This window comes from Euleptes europaea, chromosome 1 (genome assembly GCF_029931775.1).
Source record: "Euleptes europaea isolate rEulEur1 chromosome 1, rEulEur1.hap1, whole genome shotgun sequence".
Lineage (NCBI taxonomy): Eukaryota > Metazoa > Chordata > Lepidosauria > Squamata > Sphaerodactylidae > Euleptes > Euleptes europaea.
Genome location: NC_079312.1, coordinates 73863876 through 73889446, shown reverse-complemented (window position 1 = coordinate 73889446; position 25571 = coordinate 73863876). Strand labels below are relative to the sequence as shown.

The window sequence follows — 25571 nt, the reverse complement described above, 5'->3', positions numbered from 1 at the left end:
TGTAGGTTGGCAATTTGGGGGTGCTGTTAAATCCAGCCCTTAGTGTTGATGCCCCAGATGTATCAGTGGCACAAAACACTTTACCTGCTTGGATTAGAATGCCAGATACAGCACTTACTGGATAGAGGTATCTATGCCCTGATAACATCTGGATTATATTTCTGTCATGTGCTCTGAGTGGAACAGCGTTTGATGACCACATGGAAAATTCAACCTATTCAGATCATGGCAGCACATTTATTGTCTAACAGGTCAACTCTAACCAGTTATACTCTTTCAAATCCATTGCCCCTAATGATCTTGTGTGTGTGTTAAGTGCCGTCAGGTTGCAGAAGAGGGGCTTTAAGGGCAAGTGAGAAGCAGAGGTGGTTTGCCATTGCCTTTTTCTGCACAGTCTTTTTTGGTGCTCTCCCTTCCAGGTACCAAGCCTGCTTAGCTTCTGAGATCTGACGAGACCGGGCTATACCATGCCACCTTCCCTCCCCCAATGGTCTTAGAAAGGTACAATTCAGCTTAGGATTGTTCTGTAGGTGTCTGGAATGTGTTATGCCAATGATAAAATCTTTCACTTGCCATCCTGGGTACAGTTTCTGGGTACAGTTTCAATAGCTGCTTTGATTTAGAACCAGACAAAAGGCCCTGCTCTGACACGAGAAGCTTTCTGGCAAGACTTCCCCAGCTGCTTGTAGAAGATAGTGAGGATTACAGGGATGGAAGCACTCCCCAAGAAGGCACTCCTCAAGCAAGGCAGAGGCCAAAATATCTGAGGTTTTATATGCCAAATCAGCATTTCCAGTTGTGACCAGAAACAGGCAAGTAGTCTTCAGGAATTAAATCAAGCTAGGTAGGCAGTCTTCATCAAGGTAGGTTGTAGGTTTGATGCTGCTTTCAACAGCAGAAGGTTAATTACTAAAAGGCAAAGTATATGAAGCTTGTGTGTGTGTGCGTTAAGTGCCGTCAAGTTGCTTCTCACTCATGGCGACCCTATGAATCAGTGTCCTCCAAAATGTCCTATCTTTGAAGTTTAGCCATGGCATAATGAAGAAACCGTAATGTTCATAGGTGTACCGGTACCCTTCTGCTCCTAAATCATTCAATTTCAGGTTACAACATCTAAATATATAGTCCAGAGTATTTCGCTGTCCTGTTAAGAGAACAGAGTCTGCGCCTGTTTCTCAGCTGTTAAGCAAGCGTAATTCACAGCATCAGCTGCCTGCCTCCATAGATAATGCATTCCAAGATCATCTTGTCATAATCACAATTTGTACAATTGCTTAATATGTCCAAATGCCAGGCTGAGGACACTTGCACCATCCAGTCGTGATATCAGGTGGAGCAGTCTGTTCTATATCTACGAATCTGACCCAGGAATTGTACAGATAGGATTTCCCCTTGATCTCCCTACCAGTATTAATTAACCTAAGTAAGTGTTGGGATAACAGTTAATTACAGTCTGCAGATTTCCTCACAGGAGACTGAAATTAGATGCGAAAACCAGGCCCATAAGTCGTATGTCAATATCTAAGAGTCACATGGACAGGGTTTACAGGCAAAGGAGAGTACAGATAGAACGTTACCTAAGTGGAGTAATGAATGTGCTCCTAAATGTCAGAAGAAAAGTTGCAGTAAATCCTAAGGAATGAGCACAAAGCTGTTCTGAGAAAATATGCAGAGTGAGTCTCACTTAGTTTAATGGCCCTTGTTCCCTAGAAAGTGTCGTAACGATTACAGGCTAAAATGGTTAGAAAATTATGGGAACTGACCCAACTTGTGACTATTTCAGATGAACTCTTTTGCTCCCCAAAATGGACTTCTCACATTACAATTAGAATATTAAACGCCTGTGTGCCGGTTTTGTGCTTGTTCAGTCTGTATTCCTCAAGATACTCAAATAAGGCAGCTGCTACTTACCTTGGCTTTTGTGAGTCATGACTTGAACAAGTGATGTGGCTGGGATAAATGTTGTTTATATCCAAGGGCAAAGCCTGTGTCAGGTTTTGTAATCTTAATTAAACCAGATTAAATACTGTCTGGCATATGGTCTGTTGAAGGAGTCCAAATGACCAGGACTCGCCTCTTTCTGCTCTTCTTCCGTGGAGTCTGAGGTATGAAACTTGATGGAGGGAAGTTGTCACTCAGTCTCCCATATAATTTGTTTATGGAAACAAAAGACTCTTCTGACTGACTATGATTTCGGTGTTGGAATTATTTCTGAGATTGTGCATATGGCATTCTGTTCTGTAAAGCCAAGGTTGTGGTTAGTGCCCCTAAGTGACCTAGTCACGAGGCACAGCTCATGGAGATATTTTACATCGAGTTTGGAGAGAGTGGACCGGGAGAAGCTTTTCTCCCTCTCATAGTACTAGAACGCGGGGTCATCTGCTGAAGCTGGAGGGTGAGAGATTCAAAACTGATGAAAGGAAGTATTTTTTCACACAACGCATAGTTAAATTGTGGAACTCCCTGCCCCAGGATGTGGTGATGGCTGCCAACTTGGAAGGCTTTAAGAGGGGAGTGGACATGTTCATGGAGGAGAGGGGCATTCATGGCTACTAGTTAAAATGTATGCTAGTCATGATGCATACCTAGTATTAGAGGAGCATGCCTATTATGTTAGGTGCTGTGGAACACAGGCAGGATGGTGCTGCTGCAGTCATCTTGTTTGTGGCTTCCTAGAGGCACCTGGTTGGCCACTGTGTGAACAGACTGCTGGACTTGATGGACCTTGGTCTGATCTGGCATGGCTTTTCTTATGTTCTTATGAGTCTGATACTGGACCATCAGAGGAGGAGACCGTGCAGAATTCTTCTTTCTGCATATTAAATAGACGGTGTGGGTTCAGATGCCCAGTTCTAGGCTAAGGGGTTGGTGGCTGTGTGCTGATGCATAGTTCACCGATGCTGTGGAAATTTCCCTTGATTCATAGACAGTGGAAATAAGCCTCCAGGTGACCACAGAATTGTATCATATGTCTGGATTTGGTGATTCAAAGGGCAAGGGGATTTCTGTTAATGGCCCAAGTTTTTCCTGTTGGAAGAATACAAAAGTGTTTAATCTTGGTCAGTGTATTTTGTCTTTCCTTATAAATCACCCAAGGTGGTTCATAAGGAAATAATAACACTAACAATTCCATGAAACCTTTGAAATACAGGAACATGATGAAATATACCATAAAGTCAAGCGTAATTATAAAAACAATAGGTGGCCTTAGTGCCAGGCACATTTCCTTGGAGGGAGTATTCCAAAGCCAGTGTTAACTTTCAAGGTTGAGATGGGGGCGGGGAATCTTCTGTAAGAAAAGAAAATGGAATAAGAAGATGCAAGAAATTAAGTTGAGATAGCTGGACCGGTTAGAATACCTACTGTGCTTGCTGTACACAACTCTTTTATATTGTCTCTACTGGTTACCATTGTGTTTGACAGTCTAGTTCAAAGTGCTGGTTTAGACCTTTAAAGCCTTTAAATGAAGTAAGAATACTATGTTTGGAGAACTACTTCTTCCCATACCCGAATGGTTAAGATCCACACTGAATACTCTGCAAGTGAGCACATGCGCCTTAACAGTTATGGCATGCCCTCTCAAGGGCGGGGTTGCCAAAACCCTGAAGAAAAAGTGTCCTGTCCCTTTAATAGAGGCATAATAGGATGTTATTTACCAGCTGATGCTGCTACTTCCATGCTATGAAAAGCTTCACCTGCCCATATTGTCACATTAAACCTCTATTAACAGGGAAGAACTTTTCCCCTTCAAGTTGATGACAACCCACCTAAGGGAGGCCTACCTGGCTCATCCCTGCTTGACTTTGGTCAATCAGTAATGATTTGGTTATTCTGGAATGTGTTAGGAAAATTACAAAGCATTACAAAGCATTTTGCTGTTTGTGCTGACTCATAATTGTTTTATGTCATTTTCATGATTATTGTGGGCCCTTTAAGAAGTCTTCAGACTGAATTTTAAAAATAAATATAAATATGCTAGATGCAATTGGAAGCATGTATGTGTTATGCTGTGACAATGCAGAGAGAAAAGAAAGAATAGTAGAACACTAATACTGCCTTTCTTACAGGGCAGGGTATACAATGCTCAGGCTTTTTATTTAGTTTTCATTACTCTTTGACCAGTTTACATGGAGAGACCGCAAACTGCTTTCTCAGGACATCTGGGAAGGGTTCAAGTAATGCAGAAGTCAGTGAGCCCTGATGTATGGATGCTCCAGTGTGCTCCTTGATAGACTGCCTGCTGTTCTGGTGCAAAAAATTGGGGAAATTTGTTAAATTGTTCAGTAGTTAATTTCACATCAAATAACAATTTCAAACTCTAGGATAGCACTGTCTATTCATCTTTCCCTTCCCCCTAATGGATGTTGCCAGTACAGTTTTTCTTGTTTTAGCAGAGGAGGAGGATGGTAAGGCGAGTGTGATCATAAGATCTTGTGGGTTACACAGTATAATTCTCTCTCTCCCTAATCCAGAATGCCTGTCCAATATGTCCTTGGTGAGTGGGATTTCCAGGACTTGACACTCAAGATGAAACCTCCAGTTTTCATACCCCGGCCAGAGACAGAGGTAAGCCACGAGAAGCAAAATGAGTTGCTTCTCCAGTGTGGTGCATGGTTAAGTACGGACACACAAGCTTCACCCCTGTGATTTGAAGGAAGCACAGAGTGAGACAGCAATCGGGAAATTGCTTTTTACTTATTCATCTTGCAATCTTATGGGTGACCCTTAGCTAGAATGCTTCACCGTAGTAAAACCTTTGGGATTCAGTTGGTTTTTTTCTTGCTTGAACAATATTGATATATTTTTTCTATAGCTCTGTGGTTCTGGTGTGTGGAATAAACAGAAAGTAAACCATAGGTTTCACAACTCTATTGGCCTCCAGGTCGGAGGTCCGCAATTAATCAAAATGGGTCCTGCCTTATTGTCGGGCATGGGAATAAACTCCTTTTGAGATCCTTACAGATCTACAGTTCTAACCCGCCTTCAAAGCATCCATTAATCATGGGTATGAAATTGCCAAACTGGGACATCGCTAGCCTCCAATCTTTAAACAAATGCCAACTGTGTGCTGCAGGCAATGGTGGTAAAAACAGCACAGCATTACTAACTCAGCCCATATGCCTGCTTAATTAGTAACTGCTCATGCTGACCAAGCTTGTCTTATGCTGTGTTTGAGTTTGCTAAAAGAACAGTGGACTCCCAGCCTCCATACTTTGTGGTCTTAAATGAAATGCAGTAATGGACTTTCTTTTCAGCCCCAAGTGTAGTTGCAATTCTGCCCTTCTTCACTTATATACCTATACCTGTATACCCCAAGTCTCTAGAATTGGCTGCATTCCCACCCTATGTTAATACTAAATGCTTTATAACTAACCTTCAAAAGTTCTTCCAGTAGCTGAAAGTGCTTGAATGAAGTGGTTGAGGTGGGGCAGCATTTTTTAAGATCTGCACAGCCAATCCAATGGCCTGTCCGAAGCCCTGCTTGACAAAAGACCATCGGGCCCTGCCCACTTTCTAAAAACACTTAACAGACACCAGGAAAGGTGTCATCGGACATCATGGCACCCATGGGCACCATGTTGGGGACTCCTGTTACAGTCAAACAGATAAAATTTTATTAAGCCTCACTAGAGGTTTTGTAAGCAGAGGCTGGAATGCTGTAATTTCCTCCCTTGAGCTAATAAAGCCCCTTTAGACTTTTTCCATGAATTTCTTTTTTTTTAGTTATAATTTTTTTTTATTTTCAAGAGAATAAAGGAGTGAACATAAAAGGGATAGGGGCAATAGGGGATTAAAATGCATTAAAATATTACATCTATTATTCAATTATATAGAATAAAAAGTATATACACTGGGTGGGAATATGTCTTTTATCCCAATTTAACCTCTAACATTCTAAAATGTGATATATGTGTTCTCTATATTTGTTATATTAAACAAAAATACCTTTAAAAACACATTTATAATATCCCTATTAAACGCCTCATAACTTATGCTGTTTTCACAGAAGCATAATAAAGCCTCTAATTTAGAAACCGTTTTACTCTTTCCATGGATTCAAAGCTTTTCTTGGAAGTTGTTTGTGTTTGATTACTTGTAAATGTTCTAAGACATGACAGTTCAATGGCATCGTTATTTAAATTTATTTAAATGTAAAGGGGGGGTCAAATTAAGGCACCGGCTTTGGGGACAGGGCCCTGGTATAACATCACTATGGTGCCTACACCGTGGCGATACCAGCTGCCTTTCTTCAGAGGCTGATTCATCCAGGCTCTGCTTTTTCAGGTTCAAGGGGTGTCCGAGAAGACACCAGCCACTTGTGATAAGAATGGTGCTTTATTTAAAAGATCAGCATATCAAGGTGTTTTCAAGCAAGGTGAGATAGAAATGAAAGCAAGCTTACAACATAATTTTAGCTGTGTGTCAGGGGGATCTGTACTCCTGGGCCATATATTTCTGGGAGCACCTGTCCAGCAGGAAAAGAGGAAGACCCAAGAAGAGATGGAGTGACTCTATAAAGGAAGCCACGGCCCTCAGTTTGCAAGATCTGAGCAAGGCTGTTAAGGATAGGACACTTTGGAGGACATTGATTCATAGGGTCGCCATGAGTCGGAAACGACTTGACGGCACTTAACACACACACACACCTGTCCAACCAGAGAAGTCTGAAGTGCTAAAGGCAGATGTAGATTTGTAGACCGGACTTCACTCTTGAAACAACTACAATTTCCAAGCCGTTTTCAAAGGCATCCCCATGCACAATGCATCACAGTAACAAGCCTGGATGCTACTAGAACATAGATAATCATGGTGCAGTTGTGCTAGTTGTGCATTTTAAAAATGGAAATTTTATTTTCTGCGGAAAATGTGAAAATAGAATATTTTTTGCAGAAAATGTTGTAACCCTCCCCCCAGTATCTCTATACCTGTAGTTGTGGATAGCGAGAAAGAGCTACAGATGGTACTGGATATCTTGCTCATACCACTGCTCTGGTTCTGAGATTTCACCAGACACTGTCAAACTTTTATTCATAGCCACAACGACTTCAAGAGCTTTCCACCTGCTTAATCTGAACTAGTCCAAGCAGGTTTTCTTTTTAAAGACAGCCATGCAACTGGTTCAAAAACACCACTTCATAGCAGAGACCCATTTGCTCACATGCTTCAAGGTACCATCCAGAACGTTCAATGTGATCTGTTATTACAGCCAAGGTTTAAACTGATATCACATTGGCTCCAGCCCTTCAGAAAGGGGCAACCTTCATGATTTACACCAAGCATTCCTAAAATGACAGTACTGACATGAGAGAAGAGGAGACAGATCAACATATAAAGTTAGATAGGTACCCAGGAGCCACATTCTACAGGACAGGCCCAGCAAACAGAGAAACAAAATGCAAGTGGTTGTTACCTATTGGTGAACAAGAAAATGAAAAAAAAAAGATTAGTGCAGTGGGGGGAAATGTTTTATTGGGCTTACTGATTTCTATGCATTTTGCATGTGTGTCAGGGGGATCTGTACAGTAACATTGCCAGTCAAGTTCTGTTCTGATTCACTGGAAAAACACTTCTCTGATTCATTTTGGGGGGTTCAGGTTTAGGTTCAGTCCAACTCCCATTAATCACTACTTCACATAGTCTCTCAGTCTTGGTGTATAGGAGATGGGGTGCATCATACTGCATAGTTGCAACCATACATTTAAGAGGTTAACTTGGAAATCTGTTGAAATCTTGCATCAGCCATGAATTTGTTAGGTGGCCTCATTTGCACATGGATTTTGTAAGAGTTACTGAGTTATGTAAAATAGTTTGAACACTTGAAATTTGATAAATGAATGTCATTCCAGTTACTCTTACTCACATTTCATGCCTGCTTGACCACCTAGTGATTGTCAGTTCAGTTTGTTGTACTCTTGATACACAGAAGTATGGAAAAAACACCATTCATTTCATGTCCACAGCAACCACAAGGTTTTAACTTCAGCTGCCCAGCTGGACATCTAGGGGATAGATGCTTGAACATGAATAGAGAGAGCTCAAGTGTTCTAGCAGTACCTAGTAAGATAATGCTGTATGAATGTGTGGCTTCCCAGACCTGCCAACAATTCTGTAGTTATTGCACAATAAGCCGAGCAATTATTTTAGCCACCAAAGGTTCACAGGCTGCGAGGTCAACACAGGATTGCTGTTGCATGTATTTTACCAAGAATTTCATTTCAGTGTAGATGATGAAAGAAATGGTAATCTCAGCATGTCTCCCCATTTTCATTCTTCACAAGGATCAAACAGCATTGTGTTTCTCGCTTTTGAGTCAGCTGAACCTAGGGGTTATACTGGGTCCAGGTTTATTGCTGGAGTTGCAAGCTAAATGCAGCTGCAAAAAAAAAAGGCATTCTTTCAACTTCACTTAGCTCAGGATTTGGCTGATCTGGCCACATGGATCCATGTGATGGTTACCTCAAGAATAGACTATCGTAATGCACTCTACGTGGGCCTGTCCTTAAACCAACTCAGAAACTCCAGTTGATACAGAATGCCAGAGCCCAGTTACTATCTGGCTCAAAGTGGAACATGCATGTTACATCTATTCTGCAGCTGTTCCAATGGTAATCAGTTAACTACCAAGTTCAATTCATGCTTCTAGTTATCACCTAGAAAGCCCTTATTGTCTTTGGACCCACCTACCTGCAGGGCAGCGTGTCCTGCTTTGCCACACTGTGACAGCGTCTCTCATCTGAGCAAAGCCTTTTGAGGATGCTACCCTACAAGTGGGTAAGATTAGTAATGGCCTGTTCATGCTCATTCTTTGTGTCAGTTCCCACCTTGTAGAATGGCCTGCTTGAGGTGATCAGGAAGCCCCCCTCCCGCCCACATTTCTATCATTTTACAAGATGTGCAGAACAGGAATGTTCTGAAGGGCATTTTTACGAAGGGATTAGAATGGTAGTATAATAGAACAGCACAGGAGGCCTCTTCTATAAGGGATACTAATATAGTCTATTGCACTGTTTATTGTATGTATCACCTCCCTTTTTACGGCAATGTTCTCTCCCTTTGTAACCCCCATCTTCCTTATAGTATGTCAAGCCTTAAGCTGATTTTTGTATGTGTTGTTCTAGTCCTACTACACTGTTTATTGGAGGTCTTGGCTGCCTGATTGAATGGCTTTTCATATTTTGTAATTTGTCGGGTCTCAGTGAGGAAGGTAGGCTATAAATGAAGCTATTAATTATTATAATTACAAAAAGTTGCATATTTAGACAAGGAGGAAGAAACACCAATGAAATTTATATCTTATTTTTTGTTTTTAGTAATTGTAAATATAAAGCATTATGGTGTAAAAGTCTACATTGGCCATTCACAGATTATGCAAAGGCAAATCTTGCTGTATGCTTATGGGGAGGGGAGGGAGCAGCCAAGACCCAGGAATTCAGGTTCATTCTTGTCCAGCAAACCACTGGAGGTTTTTTTTGGGGGGGGAGAGATGTCTGATTTTGCTGACAGAGCCACCTCTGTATTTGTTAGACATTACATGGGACATCTTTATTACAAGTTGGCTGTAACGTATGCTTTTCAGTTGACAGGCATAAGAACCCATTTGAGAGTGTGTGCTGAAGAGGAGTGAAGCCGTTCAGATTTGGGCACGTGGTTTTGATTGTGAAAGAATGATTTGGTTAGATCTCTAAATTCAGCATCAAAATACTTTGCCCAGTATTTCATATATGACATTCCATGGCAAAAACACTTCTAAGAATTGCAGCCAGCTTTCTTTTAACATCAATTAGTCCATAAAAAATTCACAAAGGCTTGCTGATTTGGTTGATTTGTAGGGATTCTCTGCGCAGTATGGTGCTATCTGGCTCAGTGTTAGAGCATCTACTTGGCATGCAAAATGTCCCAGTTTCAATCCCCAGCATCTTCAATCCCCAGCACTCTAGTTAAAAGGGCCAGGTAGTAAGTGATGTGAAAGATCTCTGCCTGAGACCCTGGAGAGCCACTGCAAGTTTGAGTAGACAATACGGATTTTGATGGACTGATGGTCTCATTCACTATGAGGGAGCTTCATGTGTCCATGTTCATGTTCTCTTTCTGCTTTGCTTGTTTGTGTTTGGATAACAGCCAGCCTGGCCACGAGAGGGCAGTCCTGCTTTAAATTAAGAGAACACTTGTTTGGTTTGACTTCCAGGAATTATTCTTCTGGTATTAATATGCTTCCTGGTGCCTCTTTTTCCCTAGACCTCTCCTTATTTGACGTTTCTCTTTGTACACAAGCTTACGTAAACATGGCAAAAGTTTTTTTTTTTGTAGCAATAAATCGCCCCACCTTTTCTTCTAGGAATGACTTGTGCCTGATCTCTGTCCCATTTCTTTGAAGAATTCTAGGACACCCATCCTCAGTAAATTTATCAGCCTCTTTTGGTATGTTTGTGCTTTTACAACAAGGCCATAGCTATTCCATTGTAAACTAACCAACAGAAACATTTTTGTGTGCGCTCAGACTCATCCCGATCCTGCCCGTGGACTGTTGTCGCATAAATTCCTGCTGTGTGCTGTTCGTGGGTAGGAGTTAGGTGGAGGCTAAGCTGCATTCAAGGTGTCCAGTATTATTTTAATGCCTACTGCCCCCTCAGTATTGCATTCAGGTAGAACAGATTATCATCCTTGGAGGCTAATTCCTTAACCAAAGGTTTGCTGCATCCTCTCACTTGCCTTTTCTACCAGGACTGGAAGTGCTTTAATAGATTCATCAGGGCTGTAATGTCTATTGTACAGCTCAGGTTTTCTCAAACGGGGGTCCTGGGAGCCCAGGATGGTGCTCCAAAGATCCACAAGTCCGTGGTAAAGGCAGAGGACAATCCTTTCTTGTGTCACCCAGCTAATGTGACTGTATTGTTTTAAGGCCACAACAAGATGGAAGCCCCCATGGGGAATAAATAGCTTTGCTGCACACATTGGAAAATGTGCTCTCCAACATGTGTGTGCTGCTGAGGGAGAAGAGGAAGCTTGGGCGGGGGGGGGGAGGTTCATGAGAATGTTTTAATCAAAATGGGAGTCCTTGCATTGGTAAAGTTTGAGAACTGCTATTGCTGACGCTTGGCAATTGTTAAGGTTCCTGAATTCCTACTATCCTGTTCTAGATCTGTATAATTTCTGTGCCAGTTTGTTTCTGCGCTGTAAAATCCATGGAGTTAATTCCCTTACTTTCCTCAGTGAAATTCTTTTACTTTATAAGACTTTACTTCTCCTAACCAAATGACAGTGCACAACTTACCATGATAATTGTTTAATGTTTGTGCTCACACACTCCCTCACATCCCACACCGATGGCTTGTAAAAAGTTGGGCATGGTTTGCTGAATTGTTTCAAATTGATCTTTGGCCCAGTCATACTTTTACAAGCCAGCCATTGACCATGGATTTTAGTGAAATATTGGTTGAATATATGGGTGACATGATGCTCTCTAACGAGCACCCAGAATTGACATTCTGTGAAAAATGTTCTCCATACTGGAAACTTTTTGCTTCCAGGAATATATCTTCTGGTGAAGGCCCCTGGTATGTTTGTTGAACAAAGGTGGCATGGCTGTGACTCTGTTGCCTTCAACGTTGTTTCTCTGACAAATATTAACAAACATGGAGTTTGATTTGACGTTCTGGTTGAGGAGTTACTGCTGCCTAGCTTTGTGTTGAAAACCTAGTGGTTTACGAATCAAGTTAGGTAGTTCAGAAGCCCCATGCGGAAGAGGACTACCTTAGATGAGGACTACAAGATCAGTGTACACTTCCATATTCGTTCCCTTTTCATTTTCTGTTTTTATGCTTAGTAGTATGTTTTCTTTCTACCAACCCAAACTGTTTTGCCATGGGTAACTTACTGCTTTTAACAAGCGATCGCGCCCCATTTTATCTTCTGTCATTTCTGTAAAAAGTTGCTTTTAAACAAATGAAAATCAAAACAACCCTCCATCTGTGATTCTGCCTCTGTTCCAGTAGTGATGCTGCATATACCTGAGCAAAGGCTTTGGAATGCTGACACTGCTTTTACAAGGCAGGAAAAAGAGACTTAATTTTTAAATGCTGGTACCCAGCCACTAGTTCTAGGAAGGAGACTCAGAAATTCCCGAATTCTGTATCCTGTGCCAATGACTCAGACTGTCTAGTATGTGGGTTATGTTCCTAGTGACTAGTAGCATGCTCTATTAAGTAGTTGTTTGTATTGTAATATTCCTGTAGCTAGAACAGTTCTTCACTAAGCTGGTGACTCATCTATCTAGTGCCATGGAATATAGATGGAACCAGGCCAGATTTCTGAGATGTATCTTCAAGGTTTTAGTGCGACACATAAAAAACACTGAGTAATATGACACAGATTTCTCCATCTTCCAAATCCTACCGCAGAGGCTGTTCGTCACTAGCTGTATAGAGAGGCTACACAGCCGGAGCAGAGCTCTTGTTGTAGCATTTAATTTTGTTTCACATTCGTCCTCCATTAACTTCTTAATTTCCCCAGCATATGCTCTTCGTCTTCCTGGATGCTTAATAAATATTGATTACATGAAATTGAAATTTTGCACCCATATATATTCCACTCCAATAAATCTGTGCAGTCTGCTTGGGAAAAGAGAGCCACGTTAAAAGGGGACTGTGAGGTAGTTACCTTCTGGGAACAGGCTTAGCTGCTCCTGAAAGAACTTAATTAACAGTGCAATCTTAAACAGAGTTACACCCTTCTAAAACCATTGGGCTTAGAAGTATATAAGTCTCATTGGTTCTTGTAGGTCAGTGGTTCCCAACCATTTTTTGACCAGGGACCACTAGGACTTTTTTGTTCGGTGCAGGGACCCCAAGGTTCAAAATAGAAATTCCGAGAATTTGAAAATAAACTTTAATCATAACTGTTAGTTAAACATTAAACTTAGAATAATATTTGAATATATATTTTTATAATAGAGAACTTTTAATTGAAAATATTAATTTATTATGGGTTTATAACTTTGTTTTGTGGACCTTCATTTAGTTCTCACGGACCCCTGGGTGTCCACGGACCCCTGGCTGGGAACCAGTGTTGTAGGTTATCCGGGCTGTGTGACCGTGGTCTTGGTATTTTCTTTCCTGACATTTCGCCAGCAGCTGTGGCAAGCATCTTCAGAGGAGTTACACTTAAGGGAGAATCAAACAAGTTTACAATCACCTTCCCTTCCCCTCCCCACAACAGACACAGTGTGAGGTAGGTGGGGCTGAGAGAGCTGTGACTAGCTCAAGGTCACCCAGGTGGCTTCCTGTGTAAGAGTGGGGAAACCAACTCTGTTCACCAGATTAGCGTCCACCGCTCATGTGGAGGAGTGAGGAATCAAACCTAGTTCTCCAGATTAGAATCCACTGCTCCAAACCACTGCTCTTAACCACTACACCACGCTGGAGTGGAGTTGTATAAAATCCTACATGTCATCCATACTTTTAGTGTTATAAAACTTTGGATATTGGTAAGACCTTACTGCCCTGACCTGGATGGCCCATGCTAATCAGATCTCTGAAGTTATACAGTGTTGGCCCTGGTTAGTATTTGGATGAGAGACTACCAAGGAAGCCCAGGATTGCTACTTAGAGGCAGGCAATGGCAAACCACCTTTGAACATCTCTTGCCTTGAAAGCCCTATGGGGTCGCCATAAGTTGGCTACAACTTAATGGCACTTTCCATCACCAAAACCTTATTACCTTGCTTGTTCTAAGGACTCAATTCCATTTCAGAGTTCAGTTTAGGAATGAATTTTGGTGGGTGGCTGCTCCATTTAGACAAAGCCCATTTACATTCTTCTCTTTTATAATGACCTGGGGAACTGATTACCTCCAAGATGATTCATGGGAATGAGTGTCTCATGGGCATAAGACCCTAAACTGTGCCAACACTCAGCATAATCCGTTTTTTCCCTTTGTAAATCCAATTAACCATTCTTCCTAGGTAAATATTTTGAAATTGGGCCCTCAGGGATTTCTCTGTCCTGTCTGCTAACATTTCTTTACCTGTTTTCAATGTCCTAATTGTTTCCACAGCAACTGGGAGTAATGCCACAACACATCTATGGTAGGGAATAACTGGGAGTTTCCTTCCAGGCTTCTGCTGCCTATGCTGCTCTGTGATCCACTTTCCAGTTGCTTAGTTTTGAGAGGAGCAGGTGTAAGGGGTCAGAAGCCTATACACACCTGTGCTTAGGGCAAATATTATTGGGATCCTATTGCCTGATATATACCAGGGTCCAAGAATTTGATGTAACATCTCATAGGGGGTGCAGATTCTTAGAATAAACTGGTTTACAGTTAAAGATTTATTAAGGAAATAAAAGAATAATAGCAAAGGGAATTAGCAAATTGAATACAGAGTTTGATGGGGAGGGGCTGTGGCTCAGTGGTAGAGCCTCTGCTTGGTATGCAGAAGGTCCCAGGTTCAATCCCCGGCATCTCCAGTTAAAGGGACTAGGCAAGTAGGTGATGTGAAAGACCTCAGCCTGAGACCCTGGAGAGCCACTGCCAATCTGTGTAGACAATACTGACTTTGATGGACCAAGGGTCTGATTCAGTAGAAGGCAGCTTCATGTCTTACACACAGCTTCATGTGTTCATGTGACAGACTCACATACAAACACTAAGAAATGTTTTACAGACCCTAAATTCTACTAAATCCTAATTAAACAAACAGTATGAACTTGAAGAGTCTAAAGAGAAGGGGGGGAGTGAAAGAGAAAGATGTAAAAGCCTGACCCAGTTATTGATTTAAGTCCCGACAGGTTTGTGCAGGAGAACAGGCCTCTCTGCTGTTGTAGCCTCTGAGATGAAGACAGTTGCCCTTCCCACAAGTTTCCATGCAGTTCTGCCACCAAGATTATTAATGATTGCTAAAATGATATATCACTTTATGCTCCCATGCTTGCAAATAGTTCTTTGATGTGGTTTTTTTCTGTTTCTTCACACTAGAAGGTTTGGCACTGGCTTTAAATATAAACAAAACTGCTGTATATTCTTAGACACTGCTTTATTTAGAAACGGAGACCCCTGAAGACCTCTTCGGCTTCATAATGTTAGTATTTTGGAAGTTCTGATGTGGTAAATATAGCTTTCATTTACAAACAAGGCAAGTCCATGGACTGCAGATTCCGGCGTAGTAGCCTTATGCTTTCCCAGAACTGCCCCCCCCCCATTGGCCCTACATGGGGTCTGTTTTAATTGATCTTTCTTTCCTTTCTCTGTGCAGCTTTTTACTGCTTCCTTTCTTGGGCAGCCAGTTGTTGATGCAGAAATGCTCAGTGGCTTCTTTCTTTCTAATCTTCTCTGTATCTTTCCAATTTTAGTATATATCGTTCCAATTTTAGCACGCACTGTCTTCTCCCTTGTCTTTTCCTCTCCCTCCCACGTGTGTCATTTTTATTCCCTTGCACCACCTGCCTTCCATGACAATCATTAGCTACAAATAAAAAAGCCCCTCCCAAAAAGTGGTCCCAGAACTGATGCGATCTGCCTGTCATCGGGCCATGACCCAGCTGTTGTGCTGGATATGTAGCCTGGTTCCCTAAATTCAACTGACAAAAATAAACACGTGCTGGCAACTCTCTTGTTTTGGTATTTTCAGTCTGTGGTTACTAGGCTATTTCTGCAAGATTAGAAACATGAGGGTCATGAGCAGTCTCATGTTCTGCTTTCAGATCAAGGAGGAGTTAACCCCTGTTTTGGATGTGTGTGTTTTTAAAAGGGTGAGAGGTAGTTTTCTCAGGTTGGCCTATCCAGAAACAGCATGCCATACAACTCTGTGAGACTGTACCACTTGAGAATCCATGAGGGGAATTACTAGTGATGGATGAGATCCACCTGGCTCTTCATTGAATCTGTTTACTCTTTCCAAGTTTTCCCTGGGAATTTTCCTGGGTCTTTCCAAGTTTTTGTGAGCATATGCAGAAAAAGCAAATGGAGGACACTCATATACCCTTCCTTACCAGTCCCACCACTTCCTAAACCCCAAACCCTAATTCCTAGGAAGGGATAACTGGCAATGGGGAAGCCTACATACAGGCCTTATTTTTAACAAGAAAAGATCGGGGTGGGGGGGCTCAGCCAGCAGCAGCAGTGGGGGAGGGATAAAGGTAAGAGGTGGAAGGGGTCCCCCATGAGTATCGCAGGTCCCACTTGTTTTACAAAATTTAGACCCTGCCTTTCTGTCCTCACAAGGCCCGCAACTGCAGCTAACAAATTAAAACATACATTTAAAAAAAATGAAAACAGAGCTTTATGTGTGGAAATGAGCAGGTGAAGCTTTTCATGGGGTAGCAATATCACCTGGCAAAATTATCCATTAAGCCTCTATTAAAGGGACAGGACACTTTCCCCAGGTTTTTAGGCAACCTTAAGGAAGGAATGCAGTTTGGTTTCAGTTTCCACAAAAGGGGGAGATGCCCCCTATGCAGCCATAAAGACAAGTTGCCAGACCCAGAGCTACAAGAACAGTTGTTCCACCCTTATTTGACTGGCCAATCCCAGTAGGTGGTGCTTGACCTTATGGCATTTATGCTGTGGGATCCCGCAGGGTTCCACCTTGCCCCCCATGCTATTTAACATCCACATGAAATCACCAGGAGAGGTCATCCAAGGATTTGGAGTCAGGTGTCACCAGTATGCAGAGAATACCCAGGTCTGGTTTTTCTTAACAGTTGAGTCATTTGGGTCTGTGGAAGTCCTGACTAGGTGTTTGGGAATGGTAATGGGATAGCTGAGGGCCAATAAACTGAAACTCAGTCCAGGCAAGACTAAGGAATGTGCTTCCCCTTGAGGCTCATTTGGCCCCTGTCTTGCTTTCTTTTAGGAAGACAAAAAATCTTGCCCGCAATGGGTTATTTCTACTCTTTAAGTGATCCCTCCCTTCGTAGGGCTTTTACGCTAGCAAGACTGTCCCGTCGGAGGTTTAATAATACTCCCTTGGAAAGATTTAATAATACCCCCTTGGAAAGGAGAATTTGCTGTTGCGGCATGAATCGGATAGATTCCATTCATCATATTTATTGGAGTGTGAAGTGTTAGTCGATTTACGCACCAAACTTTTAATGTCGTTAATTGTAAACAGGAATTCTTCTCCTCATTCCCTTTTTAGATCCCTAATGAATGGTTACGATCCAGAAATTACAGAAACAGCCATGTTTTTGAAGTACACCTCAATGATTAAGATCAAATCAAAAATACAATAGCTGATATAATCATTTGTCTATTTTAGATACCTATTTTATATGTATTCCAAATTCATTTTATTTTGGCATACTCCAATATGTCTATTGATTTTTATTAACCATGGAATGTCCTGAATGACTCGTGATGCCAATAAAGGTTTTGAATTGAATTGAATTGCTTTCTTTTAGGCACCAGGCCAAAATATTTCTGTTTACCCAGGCTTTTAATTAGGGGGCTGTTTTTTTAAAAGCACTACTTTAGTCTGGAAATGGTACTTTTAAGCTCTCTGTGATCTGTTTTTTATGCTGGCCCGCATTTTTAATACTGGATTTTAATTAATATCTCGTAATTTGTTGTTTTTGTTATTTTTATTTTGTAAACTGCCTCGGGCAGGTTCCTAGAGAGGCATTACAATTTCCTAAACAAATGAAAGTCTGTCTGTGGCCATGTTGAGGGTACATGGCTGTAATGCGCGTGCATAAGATAAGTTCAGTGCTTGACTAGTCAGGTAGCTGGTAGGGAATAACTCATTACTACCAGTTTTTGTTCTGTTTTGTCCAAGACCTTTTGAGAAGCTTTCTGGAGCTTAGTCAGAGCTTACACAAGGTTTTTTCCCCCCATCAAGATCCATGGAATCCTTTGGCTTGCTTGATTACCGTACCGTGGAATCCTAAAATCTTCCTTTGGGGATATTTGCTTAGTTCTTTTAGTGTTATTATTAGGGTCCTTGGTTAAAGCAGATTTATTAATACTCTGTTTTGTATGTGCAGAATCTTGTTTTAGATTGTAAGCCATTACAAGAAAGCCTTCTTCTGGGTGTGTTAGCATAGTGCTCATAATGGGCAGTTTACCCATCTCAGAACTTGTCTTGCCTCCTAGGAGCTAGTTTCCCTTGTCATGGCTGATAAATACAAGAGAAAATTGTCTTCAGTATCCCTCAAGAACATCTGGCAGCCCCCAGATCCTCTTGGCCCTGTGATTTTGGAGATTGGCTGTGGATCGGGAGCCATTGTGTTGAGTCTCCTGAGAAAGCTGCCCCAGGTGAGTGAAGCTATCACCGGGTGTCTGAAAACAATGATGAGATTACTGCACTAGAAAAAACATGAAAAAAGAAGAGCTGCTTCTTGTAAGAGCTTGTGATGCGAGGCCTGATAGAAAAGGCAGAATAGTATATTCGTTTTTCACATGTGAATTTGTAATTAATTACATGATTTTAACTTCAAAAGGATGACTGGCTCAGCAGGATTACTTATTGGTTCTTGTAGGTTATCCGGGCTGTGTAACCGTGGTCTTGGAATTTTCTTTCCTGACGTTTCGCCAGCAACTGTGGCCGGCATCTTCAGAGGAGTAACACTGAAGGACAGTGTCTCTCAGTGTCAAGGGTGTAGGAAGAGTAATATATAGTCAGAAAGGGGTTGGGTTTGAGCTGAGTATTGTCCTGCAAAAGTATTGTCCTGTAAGTATCAAGATAATGTGCTAATGAGGGTATGGTATGTTAATATGGAACCATTGTATCCTGAAGTGATCTGTTAATGTGTGTAATCCAAAGCTAATCTGTATGGCTATTGTTGAATGTTGTCTTTGTCTGGAGGTTTTTCAGGGCAGGAAGCCAAGCCTTATTCATTCTTAAACTCTCCTCTTTTCTGTTAAAGTTGTGCTGATGTTTATGAATTTCAATGGCTTCTCTGTGCAATCTGACAAAATAGTTGGTAGAATTGTCCAGTCTTTCAGTGTCTTGGAATAAGACCCTGTGTCCTGTTTGTGTCAGTCCATGTTCAGCCACTGCTGATTTCTCAGGCTGGCCAAGTCTGCAGTATCTTTCATGTTCTTTTATCCTTGTTTGTATGCTGCGTTTTGTGGTCCCGATGTAAACTTCTCCACAGCTGCAAGGTATACGATATACTCCTGCAGAGGTGAGGGGGTCTCTTTTGTCTTTTGCTGATCGTAGCATTTGTTGTATTTTCTTGGTGGGCTTAAACACTGTTTGTAGGTTATGTTTTTTCAAAAGTTTCTCCATCCTATCAGTGACTCCTTTAATAAATGGCAAGAATACCTTTCCTATGGGAGACTGTTTTTCTTGAGTTTTCTGATTTTTGTTTGGTTTAATGGCCCTTCTGATTTCATTCTTGGAGTAGCCGTTTGCTAGCAGTGCGTGATTTAGATGATTAGTTTCTTCCTTGAGAAACTGTGGTTCACAGATCCGTCTTGCACGGTCCATTAATGTTTTGATTATTCCTCTTTTCTGTCGGGGGTGGTGGTTGGAGTTTTTGTGTAAGTAGCGATCTGTGTGAGTTGGTTTCCGGTAGACCTTGTGACCTAACTGAAGGTTTGTTTTACGGATGACAAGGGTATCAAGAATCTGCCATTCGTAATCTACCTGAAGAAGATGCTGAGGAAATAAGAGGAGAGACAGCAAGAATTCTACGAAAAGCAAAGCCCCCTGCTAGCAATATAACACGCAAGGAGAGAAACGCCATCAAGACCCTCAATGCAGATCCAGAAATCATTATTCTACCAGCTGACAAAGGCAATGCCACAGTGATCATGAAAACAGAAGAATACAAAAAGAAGATTGAGGAACTTCTGGACCCTGCCACATACAAAAAACTAAAACGAGATCCAACTTGCAAAATTACCAGGAAAACTAGCATTCTGATCAAGAATTCCACTCTTCATCCCGACACACACAGAAAACTATGCAAGACTGAAGCACAACCACCACGATTATATGGACTACCTAAAATTCATAAGGATTCCGTTCCACTCCGACCCATCGTGAGTGCCATTGGTTCCCCAACATATGAATTAGCTAAATATTTGACCACCCTCCTACAGGACCACATTGGAAAAACCACTTCTTACATCAAAGATTCAACTCACTTCATCAACAAAATCAGTCCGTTAAGACTCAATCCAAAGGATATATTAATCAGTTTTGATGTTGTATCCCTCTTTACCAAGGTTCCAGTAAAAGACACAATCTCATTGATTAACCAGATTTTTCCAGAAGATATAACAGCCTTATTTCACCATTGTTTGACAACAAGTTATTTCCTATGGGATCAAGAATTTTATGAACAGATTGATGGAGTAGCTATGGGAAGTCCACTCAGTCCAGTAATAGCAAACTTTTACATGGAATATTTTGAAAAGACAGCATTAGAATCAGCACCTTACAAACCTACAGTCTGGTTCAGGTTCGTAGATGATACATTTACCATTTGGAGCCATGGTGAAGAAAAATTAATGGACTTTCTAAACCATCTTAATAATATCCATCCAAACATTCAGTTTACCATGGAAAAGGAAATTGAGGGTAAACTCCCATTTCTTGATACCCTTGTCATCCGTAAAACAAACCTTCAGTTAGGTCACAAGGTCTACCGGAAACCAACTCACACAGATCGCTACTTACACAAAAACTCCAACCACCACCCCCGACAGAAAAGAGGAATAATCAAAACATTAATGGACCGTGCAAGACGGATCTGTGAACCACAGTTTCTCAAGGAAGAAACTAATCATCTAAATCACGCACTGCTAGCAAACGGCTACTCCAAGAATGAAATCAGAAGGGCCATTAAACCAAACAAAAATCAGAAAACTCAAGAAAAACAGTCTCCCATAGGAAAGGTATTCTTGCCATTTATTAAAGGAGTCACTGATAGGATGGAGAAACTTTTGAAAAAACATAACCTACAAACAGTGTTTAAGCCCACCAAGAAAATACAACAAATGCTACGATCAGCAAAAGACAAAAGAGACCCCCTCACCTCTGCAGGAGTATATCGTATACCTTGCAGCTGTGGAGAAGTTTACATCGGGACCACAAAACGCAGCATACAAACAAGGATAAAAGAACATGAAAGATACTGCAGACTTGGCCAACCTGAGAAATCAGCAGTGGCTGAACATGGACTGACACAAACAGGACACAGGGTCTTATTCCAAGACACTGAAAGACTGGACAATTCTACCAACTATTTTGTCAGATTGCACAGAGAAGCCATTGAAATTCATAAACATCAGCACAACTTTAACAGAAAAGAGGAGAGTTTAAGAATGAATAAGGCTTGGCTTCCTGCCCTGAAAAACCTCCAGACAAAGACAACATTCAACAATAGCCATACAGATTAGCTTTGGATTACACACATTAACAGATCACTTCAGGATACAATGGTTCCATATTAACATACCATACCCTCATTAGCACATTATCTTGATACTTACAGGACAATACTTTTGCAGGACAATACTCAGCTCAAACCCAACCCCTTTCTGACTATATATTACTCTTCCTACACCCTTGACACTGAGAGACACTGTCCTTCAGTGTTACTCCTCTGAAGATGCCGGCCACAGTTGCTGGCGAAACGTCAGGAAAGAAAATTCCAAGACCACGGTTACACAGCCCGGATAACCTACAAGAACCAATGAACTCTGACCGTGAAAGCCTTCGACAGGATTACTTATGTTGGCAGAACTGCATTAGGCAGATCCTGTTGGGTGGGGAAATGTTCTGTGTGATGGTGATGTTGCTTTCTGGGAAGACAGTGAAGAGAATATGGCAGTGATTCTCAGGTTTATAAGAAGTGCAACCCACTTCTAAACTTACTATACTTTTTAAAACTTATTTTCAATGTAACTTTACCTTAATTTCACCCTCCTGACATAAAACACAAGACTCTCACATCAGTTAACACTGAACAAGTTTATAGTTCTCCATGTTTACATGTGTATGTGTTTTCTTTCATTGTTTTAATGTTTTATATATAATCTGTATTTTAAATGCTTTTTAGTATTGTGACTATTTGACACCTTAGGGACCCTAAATTTGGTGGAAAGATGCCATACAAATGTTATAAACAACTATTCTATTTTTGAGATTTACTGTTTGTAGATATGTAGTATTACTGTGTGCAGCAGGCTGTATTTCATGGCTTTTTTGTACATTATGCAGAAGCAAAACCTTAGGCAGATCATGAGAGGGAGAACAGGAAGGGTTGTGTCAGTGTTTGGTTCTCGTGGCCCTTTCTTACATGCCCAGGGTAATGCCAATCACCACTTTGGGGTCAGGAAGCAATTCTCCTCCAGGCCAAATTGTCCAGGGATCCTGGAAGCCTTTTTGCCATCTTCTGGGCATGGAGTAGGGGTCACTGGGGGTGTGGGGGGAGGTAGTTGTGAATTTCCTGCATTGTGCAGGGGGTTGGACTAGATGACCCTGGTAGTCCCTTCCAACTCTATGATTCCATGATTTCTATGAAAACCACACTTTCGGGTTTTGACTCAACATTTGAACCACTGCAGGAGATGGGGATTGAAAGTTGGGCAGATGTTTCCACATGCTTAGATTGCACTACTGCTAAGATGAATCATCAGAGCTTAATGCTATAATTTAGCTCATGTACCGTATTGGGGCCTGGTGATGCAGTCAGACTGCATTGGTATTTTCGTTGTAATTTCTTACCCTCCATCCTGTGGCACATCAGGCTTGGGTAGATTATACACTGGGAACAGTATGAGGAAAGTCAAAGGTGATCTTGGGATAATGGGTTGAACATTTTGCAATGTCTGTTGAAAATTGCCGCATAAGTTTTCTAGGGATTTGTGCCCTGGGAATCTGCCATCTCCATGCCCAAGGCAGGATGTGGCCAACAAAGTATGTCGATCTTTTAAGAGCTTGTTTTTGCAGACACACCTTAGTTACTGTAGTACAGATTTCCCCCTCTCAAACCACATCACATGCATTGTAATGTAATGGCTGTAGTGTATAACCTCATTTATTAGGGGTAGTATATCATAATGATTAAGAGTGTAAGATCATGAGCCAAAATCTCACCTCCCCTAGAAATACCTTTGGGGCCTCAGGCAAATTAATGTATTTCCACCTCAGTCTTTCATCTGCAATATAGAGAGAATAATACTGACTTGACCTACAGGGTTGTTGTGGGGATTAATGTATGTAAAACACTTTGCACACCTGAAATATGCTATGTAAATAGGGTTGCCAACCTCCAGGTACTAAGTTAATACAAAACACAGCACCAGTGCTTGAAAGTACAATAAACTATTCCATATGCGTTTACTAACAACCAATATACAAGAAAACAATAATACCTGTCACTATTAAAATTCTAAATAATACCTGTCACTATTATAATTCTAACCCTGCCCTCCTCAGGCTCCACCCCATAAATCTCCCTCCAGTGGGAAAGAGGGATCTGGCAACCCTATTATTAGTATTACTACTAGAGGATGACTTATGAGGGAAGAAAAATCCCCCCCCCCAAAGCTGGAGCTCCACTTCTCCTACCAGTTCAGTTGGTCTTCCTCCCCCCCCCCCCACTTCTTGTGCACTCCTCTCCCCATCAGCACAGTAAATGTGTGGGGAAAGAGAAGAGGCAGGCAAGGGGACCAAACCAGAGCCAGCTTTAGCATCCTTGTCTCACATGCTCCTGCTGCATTGCCACATATTTTCACATGGTACATGGGGTTGTTATGGCAATCCTTTATGCCCCAACTTAAAAATATATATATATGAACACCTGCAGATTTCACTGGTGCTACTGAGGGGGGATTACCCCTCCCGATTCTTTAAAAAAAAATTGGATTTTTCTGCAAATCTGGAGGCTGTCTCGGATTTGCAGAATTATAAACTGTAGCTGGAGCTGATCCTGTTTTGCGGATTAAGTTATCCACACAGGTGCCACCCTTGGCTGTTAGTTTCAGAGATTGCACATAAGGACTGGCTTTTGGGAAATACTGGAAGTTCAGTGAAAACAGGTAACCATCACGGATCAAATAAGGTCATGTGAAAAGAGGTGTTACAAAGGACTGTATCTGTTGGCACCAAGTCACAAGGTGTGAAATGATTGTGCTAGAAAAGGAAGCATCTGAGTGTGACATCACTTTTCAGCCAATAATGTGTCCATCTCCTTGATGCTTGAAATTCCAGGTGGGTTGATAGGTTAGTCTGTAGCAGCAAAACAAAAGCAGTAGAGGCACCTGAAAGACTAACAGTTTGTGCCAGCATGAGCATTTGTGAGCTCTGACATAAGAATTTGTGCTGGAATCAATTTTGCCAGTCTCTTAGGTACCACTGACTCTTGTTTTTATTTTGCTGCTTATGGTTTTTTGAATGAGCCTCCATGCATCAGCTCCCTACAGTTAAAATCCTTACAGCCCAGGCTGTGGTAGTCTCTAAGCAAACACTGGCATTTCTCTAGATGCACCTGAGTATTTATGATATCATTAACAGTGGGACATGAGCTTAAAGATCAAGGTCACATTGCAGAATATAACAAACCGGCATAATGTGAGGGGAGATGCATCAGAAAGTGCAAGGAAAATATTTCAAGATAAGAATTCTTCTTGGAAAGAAGTATATGTTTGTCTGTAAGACTACAGTTGTTGAAAAGTTAGATTTCTTTTCCAGTGCATGAGTGTTGCTTACTTCAGTTGCTCTTGTCACTATTTTCCAGTTGCATCCAACTCAATAATGTGTATATGTGTGTTTGTATTGTGTTACTTTTCTTTTTCAGAGCCGGGCAGTTGCCATAGATAGATTAGAAGCTGCTGTGAATCTCACAAAGGAGAATGCTGAAAGGTAAGATCACCTATGAAGCAAGGGTGACAGCAGCCAAGAAATGTTACTTCTCTGCTACAGTTGCATAATTAGTTCACAACCAACCCAGTATCCTGTCATCTAGATCTGAGCCTTTATTGACTCAAAAACTAACTGCAAAGTTGGCCAAATTTTTGAATACTTAGATCAGGTGACTGGAGTAGTGAACAGGCAAGACAGATCTTTCTACAAACCTGAAAAGGCCCCCAAGTTTGCCGTAAAATGTGAAATCTAAAAAAAAAAAAAATGAGGTTTTTTTTAACCGAAAATGATAAAAGGAGTGCCTGTAGCTTTAAGCAACAGGTTTCACAAGGGCAGCCTTTGCCATATGGGCTACTGTTGCTTGGCTCAGAAACCACCCGCATGTTAACATTTCTGGATGCCCCGGTCAGGCACACTGTCTCCCTAGCTGCTAACACAGCAGGATTAATTAAGGATCTTCTAGTGGGAAGCCAACATGAAGCTTAGCAAATCACCTTTTCATTTCTGGTTAAAACCTTGAGAAGCTGCCCAAGCTCATACTCCTGCGGCTGTTTTCCATGAAACCAGCGTGTGAAGTCATGTTATCTTCCAATCTAAGCCAGTTAATGGGCTTACCCACCCTTTAAAGCTTTATGTTATAATGTCAGTGTTCCCCTGTAGGTAAGGCTGGGATACAAACTATTCTCTGCAAATGAGTACCACACCCGTATCTCCCAGAGGCATATAGTTGCAGTATGATTGAATTGGGGGGTGGGGCGTA

General features: G+C 41.5%; 1 protein-coding gene across 1 annotated transcript in view; it reads left to right on the top strand.

Moving 5' to 3' along the window:
- The window catches only part of HEMK1 (HemK methyltransferase family member 1), a 42456-nt gene that overhangs the window by 4216 nt on the left and 12669 nt on the right, over positions 1–25571 (top strand). The window contains exons 3-5 of the mRNA XM_056862243.1: positions 4473–4566; positions 18085–18246; positions 24747–24811. Of these exons, the coding sequence (XP_056718221.1) occupies positions 4473–4566; positions 18085–18246; positions 24747–24811 (321 nt within the window). The remainder of the gene's footprint in view (positions 1–4472; positions 4567–18084; positions 18247–24746; positions 24812–25571) is intronic.